General features: G+C 38.8%; 1 protein-coding gene across 4 annotated transcripts in view; it reads right to left on the bottom strand.

Moving 5' to 3' along the window:
- The window catches only part of Rnf130 (ring finger protein 130), a 115498-nt gene extending 100344 nt beyond the window's left edge, over window positions 1-15154 (bottom strand). For 3 of the 4 annotated variants that reach the window (XM_033761505.1, XM_010623749.3, XM_010623747.3), the window contains exon 1: window positions 14211-14317. In XM_033761505.1, coding sequence (XP_033617396.1) covers window positions 14211-14304 — 94 coding nt within the window. In that variant the 5' untranslated portion in view covers window positions 14305-14317. Of the gene's footprint in view, window positions 1-14210; window positions 14318-15119 lie in introns of those variants that run through there. The other variant, XM_010623748.3, reaches the window with a different exon arrangement.

Raw genomic sequence — 15154 nt, 5'->3', positions numbered from 1 at the left:
CACAAAAAAAAAAAAAAAAAAAAAAAAAAGATACTAGTTTAGGGCCTCAGAAACAGAGTGCTTGTATAGCATGCTCAAGGCCCAGGGGTTCAAACCACCCCTCATACACAAACAACAGAAAATAAAAACAACAGTGTATGTATTAATATTTATAAGTATGAACTGTAAATTGGGGATATTTGTACATGCACAACAAAGAAAGTTTATGTCTTATTACTTAGGTTAGAGGGGAGCAACAGGGGACATGGGACCACAGTCTAAGTGAGAATCCACAAGTGGTTGCAAGGGACAGAGAGGGAAATGGAGATATTTGAAAGATATTTAGGAGTCTGGATTAACAGGATCTGGTAAGGAGAAGGAGATATGGGTGGGTGGGGTCTAAAGAGGGAGATGTTGGTGTTTCTGGCTACATACACTGGATGAAAACGGTGCCGCTGATTGAAGTAGCAAATAGTGGAAGAGGGACCAATTTTTGGTAGAAAGATGAACTGTTTACGAAGGCTAAGGAGAAGAGGGCCATTCCAATCCTAGATGTGTTGCAGCTCAGAAACATGACAACCCCTAAGTCTGGTGTTCTGCCATGCTGAATACTTTAAACTGAGGGAGACCTTAGAACTGAGAGACCTTAGAAGGTCTCTCACTTCCTGTCTCCTGCCCATTTTTCTTCCCTTAAGTGATTCATAGAAACCAGAATTCCTCTTTCCTAAGGCAGTCATAGAAACTGGAACCCTACTCCCCCAAGCAAGTTGCAAAACCTTCCTCTGAAGATCCTCATTCCAAGAGGGGTGATGCCTAGGAGGAAGGAACACAATGTAGAGAGGACGAGAAGAAACTGAGCAGGCAGGGCTTGTTGGCTGCCCCTGCAGTGTCACAGCATCACCATTTGGTCACATAAATATGCTTTTGTCCAAACACACTTCTACACAGCTATCTGTTTGTTCACTGAACCTAAGCCTAAAAACAGTTTTCTCTGGTTCTTTCAGTCTTCATCCTAAAATCTCCCACATCACATAAAACTTCAATTAAATAAACATTATACCTTTCTCTTTTTAACCTGTCTTTGGTTACAGGACTGTTAGCTATGATCCTAATGACAGATGAGGAAAGAAATACCTTTGTGCGCCTACAGCATATATCTAATAAGGTAAAATGCATACACAAGTACCAAAAGACATGTACATTTATGACTGCACAATGCTAAGCATGCTCTCCCATCACTGCGCAACATTCCCAGTCTCTGAATGCATTATTTTTATTTCTCAAAAAAGATGCCTACATATCCATCAACAGTAAAATGGAGAAATTATGATATATTCACAGTGGCTGACTAAAATTATTACCACACGCAATAACATGAATTTATTTCACAACTATGAAACTAGTTATAAGAATGCAAAAAATGCACACCACGATTCCATGTATATTGTGATATAATTAGAAATATGTATTTGATCCTTGTCCCTTGTTCCTCACAGAGCTCCTAAAACCGTGATAATTTCCTGAGTGATAAGGGTCATCAGAGTACTATCTCCTTGTTATTCACGGGGGTGTTGTAAAACCCTTCAGACTGTGGCCAAGTCAAATAGGCACGTCAATGTCCTGGGACACAACTGGCATCTGAAGGGAGATATTGTGGAACAGAGCTCCTATGTAGTCTGTGTTAACTCCGGGTAGTTAGTAGCGGAAGTGAACTTCAAGATACCCAGTTGGTATCCGAAGAGAATTAGAGACTTGCTTGGGGTTGGGAAATACACACATCTGAGGTCAGAAGTGTGAACAAACTAAAAACTTTACACATAAAGTTTATAAATGTGCAAAATTGCCTGCAATCCCAGCAGGAGGCTGCGGTAGGAGGATCTGCGAGTTCAAAGCTAGCCTGGGATACACAGCAAGTTGCAGGCCAGCCTGAACTACACAGCAAGACCCTGTCTCAAAAATAAAAAGAAGGTGGGGGGCAAAATCTCTGGCATTTAGAGTCAAGATGGTATTTTGGAGAGCGAAGAGTGAAGAAGTGACTGGAAGAGGACATGGGGACTATGGGGTTGACCATTCTCTATTTCTTGTCCTTGTTCATGCGTTTGTTTTTGTGTTCACTCTGGTAATGCCTCCAGGTGAAGACTTGCTGTATGTTATAGTTAGCAAAAATGTTAATTTATTTATACCCAGTCATCTTATTCCTCACACTAAAACACTTTGTAGTACCTAATACACGCTACAGTATGAATAAATTCAAGGACATTATGCTAAGTTAAGTAAATCATTTTAAAAAGGACAAATATATCCCTTTTTTGAGGTTCCTACAGTAGAAAAATTCATAAAGACAGAAAGTAGAAGTGTGATTGCTGGTGGCAGGATAGAGGGAGAACTGGAGACTTGCTGCTTAGCAAGTAAAGAGTTTCAGTTTTACAGTAGCATGAATGGACTTAAAACTACTGAATTGTATGCCAGAAAGTGATTAAAATGGTAAATTTTGTACATATTTTATCATAATTAAAATTTTAACATGTAATTATTAGTAAAAAACTGCAAAATAAAAGACCAAAAATTAATTTTCCTTATTTTAGTGATGTGGAGGAACTCATGCATGCTAAGCAGGTGCTCTACCACTGAGCTATACATCCCCCCAGACCCACAATTTATAAAACAAAAAAAGCAACCTTTAACCATCTCCCATTTCTCTTAAAGTTCAAGATACTAACACAGTCTAGACTAAAAAAACAAAACAAAACAAATACCTTTTACTATATACATACTCTCCCCTTACTTTGTAAACTTTCAGTATGTCAAGCACATCAATTATTCTTACACTTTGTCTTCACGTTTCCTTGCCCCGAGGTGGTCCACTTTTCTGCCCTCCTGTCTTTTAATTTCTGCTCATGCTTCAGTCTCAGCAAGACCATCGTTTGTTCAGGGAAGCCTTGGCCAAATACACTGGATAGGGAGGTGCTGCTTACTGATGAGTGCTCCTAACTGTGCTCTGCACCATAATGCTTTTACCAAAATACTGTCAGTTACTGCTGTTATTGTCTGTTTAATATCTGTCCTCTCCACTAGGCAGTACACAGGTACTGACTCACCTTACTTCCCCCCATCAGACAGGATGCAGGTACACAGGTGCTTAACGATTACTTGATGAATACTTGAAGCAACTGCACTACCCGAATTTAGGATTTCTCACTGAGGGGAATTTGTCTGGTAACAATATGCACATGAGAAACTGAATCGACACCTAAGGAACCACAGAAGAGTGACATTAGGAAACTAACCTGTGTAAATAGTACTGTAATATTTACAAAACAATAAAGGTGCATTGTCTCAACAACTGACCAGTTAGCGTACTGCTAACTAGTTAGTAAAAATTCAGAAATGATTATTAAAGGAATAATTTATAGACACTGTAAAGAGAAAGCTGTAATCCCAGGTGCTAGCCTAAGTTTGCTATGTGTACGAAGCAGAATGACTCATCCAAAGACGTCTGTGTACTATCCCCAGGACCTATGAATACGGTAAGGTTCAGATGAAGAGGGAACTCAGGGAACTCAGTCCACAGATGAAAATAAGGTTGATACTCAACTGCTTTATAGATTATCTTGGACTGTCTGAGTGGGCCCAATGCAATCAGAAGGATCTTTTAAACTGTCGAAGAGAAAGGTAGACGGTTGTCACAGTAGAAGACAGAGAGAGAGAAGTGAAGACGGAAAAAGGGCCATACACCAAGGAACAGGGGCAGCCTCTACAGGCTAGAAAAGACAGGAAATACATTCTCTCTCTTAGAGCCTGTGGAAGCAATGCAATCTTGCCAACACCTTCTCTTCAGCCTAGTGAGACCCGTTTCAAACTTCTGATAGCCAAACTGTAAGAAAATTAAATCTGTATTGTTGTTTTAAGCCACACAGTTTGTGATCACTTGTTACAGCGGCAATAGGAAACTAACACACTATGGCTAAGCCGGAAAAAATTCACTTTTCTTTCCCTGCCATGGTTCCTGGCCTAGCCAATTAGGAACAAAGTAAATAAAATGTTTTTGTTTTTTTTTTCCTACCAAAGCATTTGATGACATTTTTAAAGATGTAATAAGACAACATGCTACATAGTCAAAGCCAATAAAGTGAATCAGGTATGCAAGAGCGCTGATCAATGGAACAACGGCAATTCCCCGGAAGGTTTTTAGCAGCACGCACTACAAGGGTTTGTTTACCCTTAACACTTTAAAAATAACTCAAGAGTCTGCGGCCCACTTAGGGCTTCAAAAGACAGCTGAATCTCTTAAGTCTTACCATAAGTTTTGTATATCTCTATATAAACACATATTTTTTTCTGCAGAAAGGTCCATTGCTTTTGCCAAAATCTTAGCTTGATCCCGACTCCCAAAGAGCTAGAAACCACTAACTTAGAAGACAGAAAAAGCAAGGTTCATGAGACACTCATTAGAGGCTATCAGAAAGAGTAAAGACTCTGAATGACAGATCAGGATTCCAAAGATATCTTTACGGGCTGATACAGACTCTATGGAAAGGTTTAAAAGGTTTAAACAAGAGTAAATTCAGCGTGAGTCAGTGATTACGATTATCACAGTAACTTGTGCGACTTTAGGTAGGCGTCCAGAAAAATGCAGCGTTCTGCTCTCTTCTGCAACAACAAACCCAAACCCTGCAATGCTATGTTCAACTTTAGGTTTCCTTTTTTATTGTGTTTTTATTAGTTTCCTGTGGCTGCCATAACAAATTATCATAAATGTGCTAGTTTAAAACAACAGAAATGTATCGTCTTACATATCTGAAAGCCAGGAGTCCAGTATTAAGATTTTGGCAGGATCACTTACTTCTAGAGCTGTGAGAGAGAAGCCATGTTAAGCCTTTCTCCTCGCTTCTGGTAGAATGTGGCACTCCTTAGCATTGCCCGGTGTTACGGTATATGTCTAGATGTCCCCCAAAACCTCATGGGATCTTAGGTGGGGCTTTTTCAGAGGTAGCTGAATCTATAGTGTGTGAATGATTCATGGTGCAAGGCTAGGCCAGAGGGCACTAGGATTAAGGGTGTGAGTACTACCCACCCTAAGTAGTCTGAATAAGATAAAAGGGGCAAGAAGATGCTGTTAAGGTCTCTTGTGGCTTTTGCTGTCTTCTGCCTGCCATTTTCCCCTTCTCCCACCCTGCTTTGGAGCCAGCCAACTATGGACTGAAACCTCTATGAACTGTAAGCCAAACAAACCTTTCCCCCTTTAACTTTGGGTGTGAGGTATTTTTTCTCAGCAACGAGAGTAAAGTAACTAAGACATCTGGGCTGCAGCACAATCACTCCAATCTATTTCCTTCTTCCTAAATCCTTTTCTGTGTGTCTCTGTATCCTCTCTTTTTATGAAGATGACATTCACTAGTCAGTGGATTTCGGGCTTACACTAAACTAGTATGATGTCATCTTGATCCTTAACTAATGACATCTGCAAGGATCCTATTCCCAAATAAGGTCATATTCTCAGGTTCTAGGTGGATGTGAGTTTTTGCAGAATACCAGTCAACCCATGTCTTAGTTCATTCAGATAGCTATATTAAAATACCTCAGATTGGGTAATTTATAAGAAGCATGAATTTATTCTCCTCAGTTCTGGAAACCAGAGTGTCCAAGGTCAGGCACCAGCAGATTTGTACATGGAGGGCTGGCAATGCTTTTAAGATGGCACCTCTTATGTCAATAGTGGCAAACCTTTTAGAGACCAAGTGCCAATGCTACATGCAATTAAACCTGAATACTGGCTGAGCATGGTGGCGTATGTCTGTAATCCCAGCCCTTGGAACGCTGGTGCAGAAGGGTCAGCCAAGGCTACATAGTGAGACCTTGTCTAAAACAAAAAACAAACACCTGAATATTGAAGTTTTAGTTTAGAAAAAAACAACTCATACACAGATGGGCAGCTAGACTTGTTGATCATTAATGGCTGAATTCTAAGGGCCCAATTCCTTGCTCATGTCTCAGTCTATTTCTTTAAATGGCAACTACATAGAACCAAAGAACTGTAAAGCTCCACTAATACAGCCAACACTGTGAGGGAAGTAAGGGGTACAGGTGGGTGGGACTCCTGCCAGAGAGTACTCACTGCCAAGAAAACTTAGAAGCCTTAGGAACTGAAAGCACAAGAGATTGGTTTTAGCAGGTAAACAAGAGTGGCACGAATGAATGGTATGGGAGGGTTGAATCAGACCAAAGAAGGAGTGTCGAAGCATCACAGTAAAAGGGTCTAAAAGTCTAAGGCTGGCAAGAAGCCACTGAAGGGGCTTAAACGAGGAGTAACATGGCCAAGGGACCTTCAAGATTATTCTGCTTACTGCAGGGAGAAGAGATTGAAGGAAGTCAGGCAGATCAACAAAGAGAGTAAGAGATAATAGCTGCTTGGATTAAGATGGCAGCTGTGAAAATGGCAAACAACAGATTTGACACATTCTGAAGGTAAACTATGAAGGATAGATTAGACATAGAATGTGAGGAAAAGAAAGACACACAGATGATTCCTAAATTTGTTCAAACAAGAATGGACAGGGATATGACTGGCAGAGAAGAATACTGGGGAGTAGTGGTGGATTGGGAGGCTACAAAAAAAAACAAAAAAACAAAAAAACAAAGCAAGCTCCATTTGGGGTTTATCAATGTAGACACTGACCTTGAGACACTAAGTAAGTATACCACGGAGGCAGGTGAATGTATGAATACAGCATAGACGACTAATTTAGGCTAAAAGTATGAATACAAAGAGGTGACAGGAGGCACACACAGAGAAAAAATGTCTCAGGAGCTGTCTTGTGCCTTGAAATTATTTTTGAACTACTGAACACTGTTAAGTGCCCATTTGGTTTTGTTTAGTTAGCATCTACGGTTTCAAACCCGTCAGCTGGGTTCTAAAATTTTTCCCAGCAACATTCTGTTGCTTGTCAAATGTGACACAGGAAAGGGAAAAAGGGTGATTATCATGAAGAATCACATTATTATATCAAATAAGGGAAGAAATGAGAAGGCTGGAGGGGCTGAAAGGTAATTCCTTCTGCCCTGTGAAAGCCACGGGAGAGGACCAGACTATGCTCAGTTCGATTAATGCTGAGGGCTTATCACCATGAATTGGCCAGAAAAGTAGCCATCAGAGAAGATGGAAACACTATGAGTCAGGCAATGGAGTGGCTACTACAGTAAATTATTTGAGGTTCATGGACTAAACCTGTTAACGAAATAAAAATCACTCAATTCAACAGCATTTCCTGACTTCACTGTTTAAGTAGGAGATGTCCTGAGATGTTGGTTAGTTTCTACACAGTCCTAAACCCACAGCATTGGCACTGGAGAAGAGTTCCAAAGTTGGCAAACATGGAAATTCTTCAAAGGAAAAAAATAGGGAGCATGTTGGTTTGCAGTGAGCAAAGAGGAAAAAGTAGAAATCTTATTGATGGATCTATGAATAAGGAGAATTCATCCAACATATTATGAAGAAGCACACCTACTATACTGCACTCAATCCCCAGAGGCAATCAACTTTTAACTATTTTTAATTCTTCTGGAGGCCAACCTTCACAGTCCTAAATGGGCTGAGACATTATTTCCTGGTTGGTCAACATCAATGGTGGATTTGTAATGTCACAAATCAGAAGTCTGATTTCTCCTCTTCTTTCTCTTGATTTCAATATCCTTTCATTATTTTCCTCCATGGTTAAATTTTCTGCTTTTTTCTTTTCCTTTACTTCTTTTTCAGTACTAGGGATCGAACTTAGAACCTTTACATTAAGCTATAGCCCCACTCCTTTTAATTTTTTACTTTGAGACAGGGTCTTGCTAAATTGCTCAAGCTACTGCTCAGGGCTGGAACTTGCCCTGTTTCAGCTTCCCAGAATGCTGGGACTATAGGCATGCACCACTGCACCTGGTTCATACTACCGAAGTCTTCCTTCTGAAAGACAAACATCACTCAGCTGTCCCTTGTATCTCTTTTCTCTCTTGAATTTCTCTAACTTTCTCATCCAAATTTGTATACCCTTAAAGTTGATAAAATTGACTTCTGATCTGCAATTACAATGAAGTCTCTCATGCTTTAATAACAGATTAATTCTAAATAGCGAAAATCAACATAACCAATACAAGTTAGTATATTACGTAAATTTCATAGAAAAGTCAGGTTCTGTGCTAGGAGTCCTTTTCCTTCTTCAGGATTTTAGTTACCGCTCAAAATCACGTCACATTTCAGCTTGCTTTACATTTGGACCAAGTAGTCTCAGTTGTAGAGCTCTTCCTGTTTTGTTTTTGTTTTTTGTGTTTTGGACACAGGGTCTCACTGTATAGTTGAGACTGACCTGAAATTCACTATGTAACCCAGGCTGGTCTCGAACTCACAGCAATCCTCCTGCCTCAGCCTCCCGAATGCTGGAATTACAGGCGTGTGCCACCACCTCCAGCTCAAGTTCTTATCTTACTGGGGAAAAAACATGCCCCTTTCACCATATTATTAGCAGTTTCCAGTTTCTACCCATTCTAACTCATGCCTGGAGTTTCACTCTGTTCTCTTGATATTAAGGAATAAGCTTCAACAAGAAAAAAAGGTTTGGGGGTGTAATTGAGGGAGTGGTAGGGGGTGTGCTAGCATATGCATGGCCCTGGGCTCAATGTTCAACACTGCAAGATAAACAAACAAATGCCTACAGATACTTCCTCCTGGTGATCCTCTTCAGATAATAAGCACCCCACCATTTCTCCCCTTTGTAGCGAAAATTAACAACGACTTATGCGTGCGCGTGCTGGTGGGGGGTCAAACTCAGGTTCTCACACCTGCTCTGCCACAGAGCTGTACTTCCAGCTCCATAGTAATTTGTTAAAAATAGAAAAATGTAACTGACCAATCTAATTGATATAACCATTTTTATTACTGTATATTACATTGAGCCTTTGTCCGCTGTAAACAAATTTAACACAGTCATAGTTCACTTTGTGTTTATTTTTGTTAACACACACGAAGCTTTTATGATCCTCTTTTAGGCTATGTAACATTCCACTGAGTCGATATTTCATAATTTATTAACTGCACTTGGGAAGTGGTTCAAAGCAGTGGTTAAAGCATGGGCACTGCCATCTGATGCCTCCATCAGGTCCCAGCTCTGTCAAGTCCCTGAGGCCACCGTGAATTGTCTCATTCTCAATTCACCCAACACCAACTGCTCAGCACACTACTAATACCATATTAATCATTGACTATACACGAGCTGACACGAGAGGATCTCTGCCCCCAGAAACAAAGAAAATGGATATATCATTTCTAATATTAAGTGCTACAAAGAAAAAGGCAGCAGAACTAGTATCTGCTTGTTATATTTCCTCTTCTTTTTTCTGTCGATATAACTCCTACATTTTCAAGGCTGAGTTCATTGCCAGAAGTTCAATCTAGGTTTTTCTCTTTTCTTTTTTTCAAGACAGGGTCTCATTATGTAGTCCCAGCTGACCTTGAACCCCCATTCCTCCTGCCCCAGCCTCTCAATTGCTGAGACTGCAGACATATATCACCATGTACAACTGATAAATCTTTTTATTTTTTATTTTTATTTTTTTGGTACCGGGGATCAAACTCAGGTCCCTGTGCTTGAAAGGCAGGCGGTGGAACCACTGAGCTAAATCCCCAGCCCTTGAGAAATCTTTTTAAATAAAATCTACTCTCTTCTCCTCACGTTCATGTTTTCTTTGACCTCCTTAAACATACGAAGTATATTAATAAGTGCTAGTATAATAGCTTCATCTGCAATGCTTCATTTGTGTCATTTTGGAGTCTTTTTTTAACCAACCTCTTTTATTATTGTGTCATATTTTCCTGCAAACCTAGTGATTTTGGAGTGGGGTGTCAGTTTCACGTTTTGTGTTTTTTGGAGCCGGATTTTGATGTACTCCTTTAAATGTTGGTGGGTTTTATTTTGGGATAAGTTAAGTAACTTGGAATCAGTAAGATTCTTCTTTTACATTAATAATTTTCTTACATGCTAATTGATTAGTACATTGTAAATGATCCAGTAAGCATATTGTTTCATAAATGTTTTGTTTACATCTGGGCTGTATCTTTTTTGTTAATGTTCTGACCTCCTTTATTTTATGAAAAAATAAAGTTTCATAATCAAATAATAAGAGAACTATAATAGTTATTACACTGTGTATCATTATCTTCAAAGTGGTTACTCAGAATACAAAACACAGACCAAAAAAGATTCTTACAGATCCTTTTAAAAATTTGCCGATAACTTCATGGGAGGCTCCCTTATGTATTTTTCTTCTCTCAATGTCTTGTGCGGGGTTTTTTTTTTTTTTTTTTTTGGTACTGGAGAGCAAACTCAGGACCTTACACTTGCAAGGCAGGCAGTGGAACCACTGTCATCCCTTATATAAATGTTAACATGCCTTAACTGCCAGCAGTTTCACTACCAGATGAAGCACCACAGAATTAAATGCCACCATATATTTGATTGACTTATAATGCCAGGTACAGTTTAAGGTGTTTGGCTAAAAGAAAGACATGATTTTCCAACTTGTATGAGCTCAGTTTGGGACAACTTAGGAATCAAATCCTTATCCATAGAATAGAAACTTAGGGTGTAAATAAAGATTTAGAACAGAGATAACCAAATTTTTTCTTACAGGGACTAAGAATAAGTATTTTAGGTTTATAGGCTCACTAGGCTCTTGTCAAAACCACTTAACTGTAGTGGTACAATTTGAAAGCACCTACAAGCCACCATGTAAACAAATGGTCATAGCTTTGTCCCAATATTACTCTTTGTAGACCCCTGCTTCAGAACAAAATCCATGTGTAAACTGAAGATATACTGCAGTTTTTTACAGTGGCATGCCCTAGTTGTGATACTCAGATAGGGCTGATCTCGTTAACAAGACCACCAAGTTTTCTCAGGCAGAAATTCCATACCATGTCTTTTGCACATACCACAGGACTAACACAACACAAGCACAGAGTATGTGCTTATTAAGTGAGGGTTTTTTTTTGGGGGGGGGTACCGGGAATCAAACTCAGGGCCCCAGGCTTGCCAGGCAGGCACCACCCCACTGAGCTACATCCCCAGCTTATTAAGTGTTTTTTGCTTCACTTCATTTGATAGCTAAGGGTTCCTTCTGTTCTATTCAAAACAGCCTCTAATAGCAAAGAGAGCCACACTATTACAATTTACACAAATAAATACCCAGTGCATGAAATACTTAAGGACAATAAGACAAACAAATGTTGATGGCATAAATTTAATAGTTTCAGTCCTTGTAAATAGGTCAAGACTGCTATATTTTTGAAAAAGTAACCCAGAAAGCCAGGCATAGTGCTACACATCTGTAATCCCAGCACCCTGGGAGGTACAGACTGGAAGATTCTGAGCTCAAATCCAACCTGGCAATTTGGTAATACCCTGCCTTAAAATTAAAAAGGGCTGGGAATGCAGTTCAGTGTGAAGGTCCTCGGTTCAATCTTTAGTACCGTAAAAACAAAACAAATAAATCTAACCATGAAGACTGTCCATTCATCTCCCTGATGTGGACATGGACTCAACGACAAGCCTTCTCCTAGAACTATGTAAAGAATGAATACATAAGCACATTAAAAAATGTTTCCTTCCTTTATAGCTCCTCTCTGTCTCTTTTAAACAATTCTCATTACTCTTTGTGGGTAAGCACCTGATTCACTATAAGTACCTCTAAATAACTTTCGAATTCTATCAAAATTCAAACCTATCAAACAAAGATTTAAAATAGTACAGATATTTTTAATCATTCAAAAAGATAAACTCACAAAACTAATGCTAACAATATTACTTCACTGCTACATAATAGGTACATATATATGTACACTGTCCCAATGTGACTGGTTTGAAAAGAAGAGCACCTTCCTTAATGCATATGTTTGGGCAGATTTGTTTAATTGTCTTTTTATTTTATAGTAACATCTAAGTGAGAGGCAGCTAAGAAACTAGTCTATTCCTTCCAGTGAATGAATTCCCTTTTATAACGTTCAAAATGATGTTTTGTAGTTTCTTCAGCTGTTAAAAATTGTAGTTAGAACTAAACATAAAAACTAAAGGTGTATCTAACCTATATATAGTGGGACTGGACTTGCCCTAGAAAAGCGATGGTGAACCTTTTGGAGACTGAGTGCCCAAACTGCAACCCCTTATTTATAACAAAGTGCCAACACTGCAATTAACCTGAACACTGAGGTTTTAGTTTAGAAAAAATAACTCTACATTAACATATTTTGTCTTTCAAGAAAACACAGTAGAGATTTTGATGATTCACACAGCTTTTTATGGAAAAGTAAAAGTATGGATTTGGTGTGCTTTTGCACAAATAATGGGATCTTCACTGTTGTGTATATGCTGCTAATTGGTCAAATCTTCGCTCACACTTCATAGTCTGAGAGCAGTGCATGTCGTGCTCTATTCCTTTCCTAGCATGTGCGTGGCCCCTAATGTCCACTGTTATCTGATGCGCAAGCCACTAGGCTCCCGTGTGCCTGCTGCAGTATGCGTGCCATAGGCTCTGCACCACCGCCGTAGATCCAGACACAGCACAAGATTAGCCTGGGCAAGGTCCGGGACAGTCCACAGGCTTTGATGAGCGATGTGAAGTGAAACCTGCTCTCCTGTCAACAAGCCTCAATGAATATTTCTTTTTCCACCCAAGATTACACACTCATCTCTATGAACTTTTTCCTTAACTTCAGCCTGATATTCTACACATGGAGATCTTGGAAATCCTGACCTTGTCACTGAATGTATTAGTTAAACACACCATATTTTTATCAAAATCACTCACATAGCAATCAAGATCTTCATAGTGTAAAGAACAGCAGGTACCATATAAACAATACTTATGACAGGCTTTGCAGTAACAGAAAGAGACATAGGGAGGTGGCACATTAGGGACTTGGTGGGGAGGCTGACTTTTTTCTTTGTTTGGGGGGGTAATGGGGATTGAAATGGAGGTTGAACAACTCCTAAAAAAATAGTCTAATATTTGTATGCTAATGGAAATCATCCAAAAGTGAAAGAAAAATGTACATAAAAACATTTTCTAAGCTAAGACATGATGGTGCATTCCTGTACTCAGAAGGCTGAGGGAGAATGATCTTGCATTGCAGCTACACAACAAGATCCTGTCTCAATAATCAAACCCCTAGCACCCCACAAAGTTGTCAAGTTAAAAAGAACTGAATTTTTCTTGCCTGGTTATTTAATTATGTCATCTCTCGGTTTTTAGAGCCTCCAGCTCTTTCAGAATTCTGAATGTTCAGTCTCTATTCCTAAAATCATACGCACTTTTTCTCTAAATATTTTGAAATCTATATCTAAGCCCAGTAGCTCCTGCCTTTGTCTTCTGAATTCTAGTAGTATTACAGGAACCCTTTCACCCAAACTCCCATTTTCACATCAATGTCTTTCACTGTTTATGATAATTTCTAAAATCAACTTCAGGTTCATTAAAAGATCCACTAAAGGGTAAATCCAATAGGATCATCTTTTAAAAAAACGTAAAAATCTAAGAATTGGTTTTTTAAAAAATTTTATTGCATGCTTATAGTCAGCAAGATATTGGAAAAAGGGTTTATCATTTTGTAAAATTGTTCTCTTAGGCTGTAATACCCAATTCTGAAAATTTCTAAGCAAGGCAAAAGGTGGCTGATACTGAATTCTTCCCATCAGCACATCTGCATACATAATTACATCACCAACATGGGCTTTCTCCTCTCCCAACCCCCAGTCCAGGCTCAAACAAAAAGTTAGTGTGCACACACATAAAGCACATTTACAGTGTCTGCTCCCCAGTGACACTCGCTGTTCAGCTCTGCAAAGGTATTAAATATTTTATTCCTATTTGTAAGCTTGTTTCAGTAAGTACTATAGTAAGAAAGGAACTATCATCTATGCATAACCATAAGACTCACTTCTTAAAACTCTGTTTTTTCCAAAGTAGAACACTCGTTTATCAAGTATTTTATAAGGGAGAAGTGTAACTCTTTCCAAAATGTACTTTTAAATTACCAAAACATCTAAGAAAAAAATTGTAATTTGTCTTTTAACAGTAAAGGACAAGGTGGGGATATAGTTCAGTGATGGAGCACTTGCCTAAGGCCCTGTGTTCAACCCTCACTACCATCACCAAAGCAAAAAGAAAAAAAGAGAATAATCTTATTAATTCATACATACCTGACTTTGTAATGCATAAATGTCTGAGAGTTCCACTGAAAAATAAGAAAGGTTTGTATTTTACAAATGAAGCGATAAATGTAAAATAAGCCATTATGTTAAGTTCTAGGAAAACAAAGCCAGCTCTTGTATTTTTTTGTCTTTATGTTCATTTCTATGCCTCACTCTCAAAATGAATTTCCATGAATTTCAGATCTATGGGCTATGGTTGGTTTTGAGTCGGGAACCGTGTCTCCTAACTTCTGGGGGTGTGTGTGTGTGTGTGTGTGTGTATGTGTGTGTGTAGTATGAATATCACTTTGGTATGTCAATATACATGAAGGCCTCAATAAACATGTCAAAATTCTCTTCAGTTGAATGTAAAGGTTATAATACAATTTTTTTCTAAAAATATACAAAATTAAAATTTACTAAATCAAGATTGTAAAGTACCCCCATATATTACCATTTTAAATCATTTTCTCTTAAACATGAGTAATTTTAGTAAATTTCTACCATATTATTTTCAAAATATATTCATAGGTTTCTACTGCACAAGCAGAAGAACCTCTTCGATTTCACATAAACAATCACTTAGAAACAATGTATGGGTAGACTAATTTATAAATAGTACCCATTAGAATGACAGCTTCAGAAAGACAGGGATTTTATTTAAAAAGCAGTTTTATTCACTGCTCCTGTCACCTTCTCCCTGCCAGAGCCCTGACTGGTGCCTGGCACACAGTGGGATTTTACTCAGTATTTACTGGGTTGAAAGAGCATATGCTGCAGACCCCTTGGTATGAAGCCAGGCTCAAACGATCTGCAGGATCCCACCGTCTAAATTAAAGAAGAAAGTCTGGGTCAAATAGAAATGACACCCTATGGAATCAAGGAGAGGAAGACAAGACAGAACTCAGAAAAACTGACCTCACACAGTCTTCATGCATGGCTCCACAAATGTG

The sequence above is a fragment of the Fukomys damarensis genome, unplaced genomic scaffold, assembly GCF_012274545.1.
Source record: "Fukomys damarensis isolate Sample0158 unplaced genomic scaffold, DMR_v1.0_HiC HiC_scaffold_9, whole genome shotgun sequence".
NCBI classification, from domain to species: Eukaryota; Metazoa; Chordata; class Mammalia; order Rodentia; family Bathyergidae; genus Fukomys; species Fukomys damarensis.
This window is presented reverse-complemented; position numbering and strand designations above follow the sequence as displayed.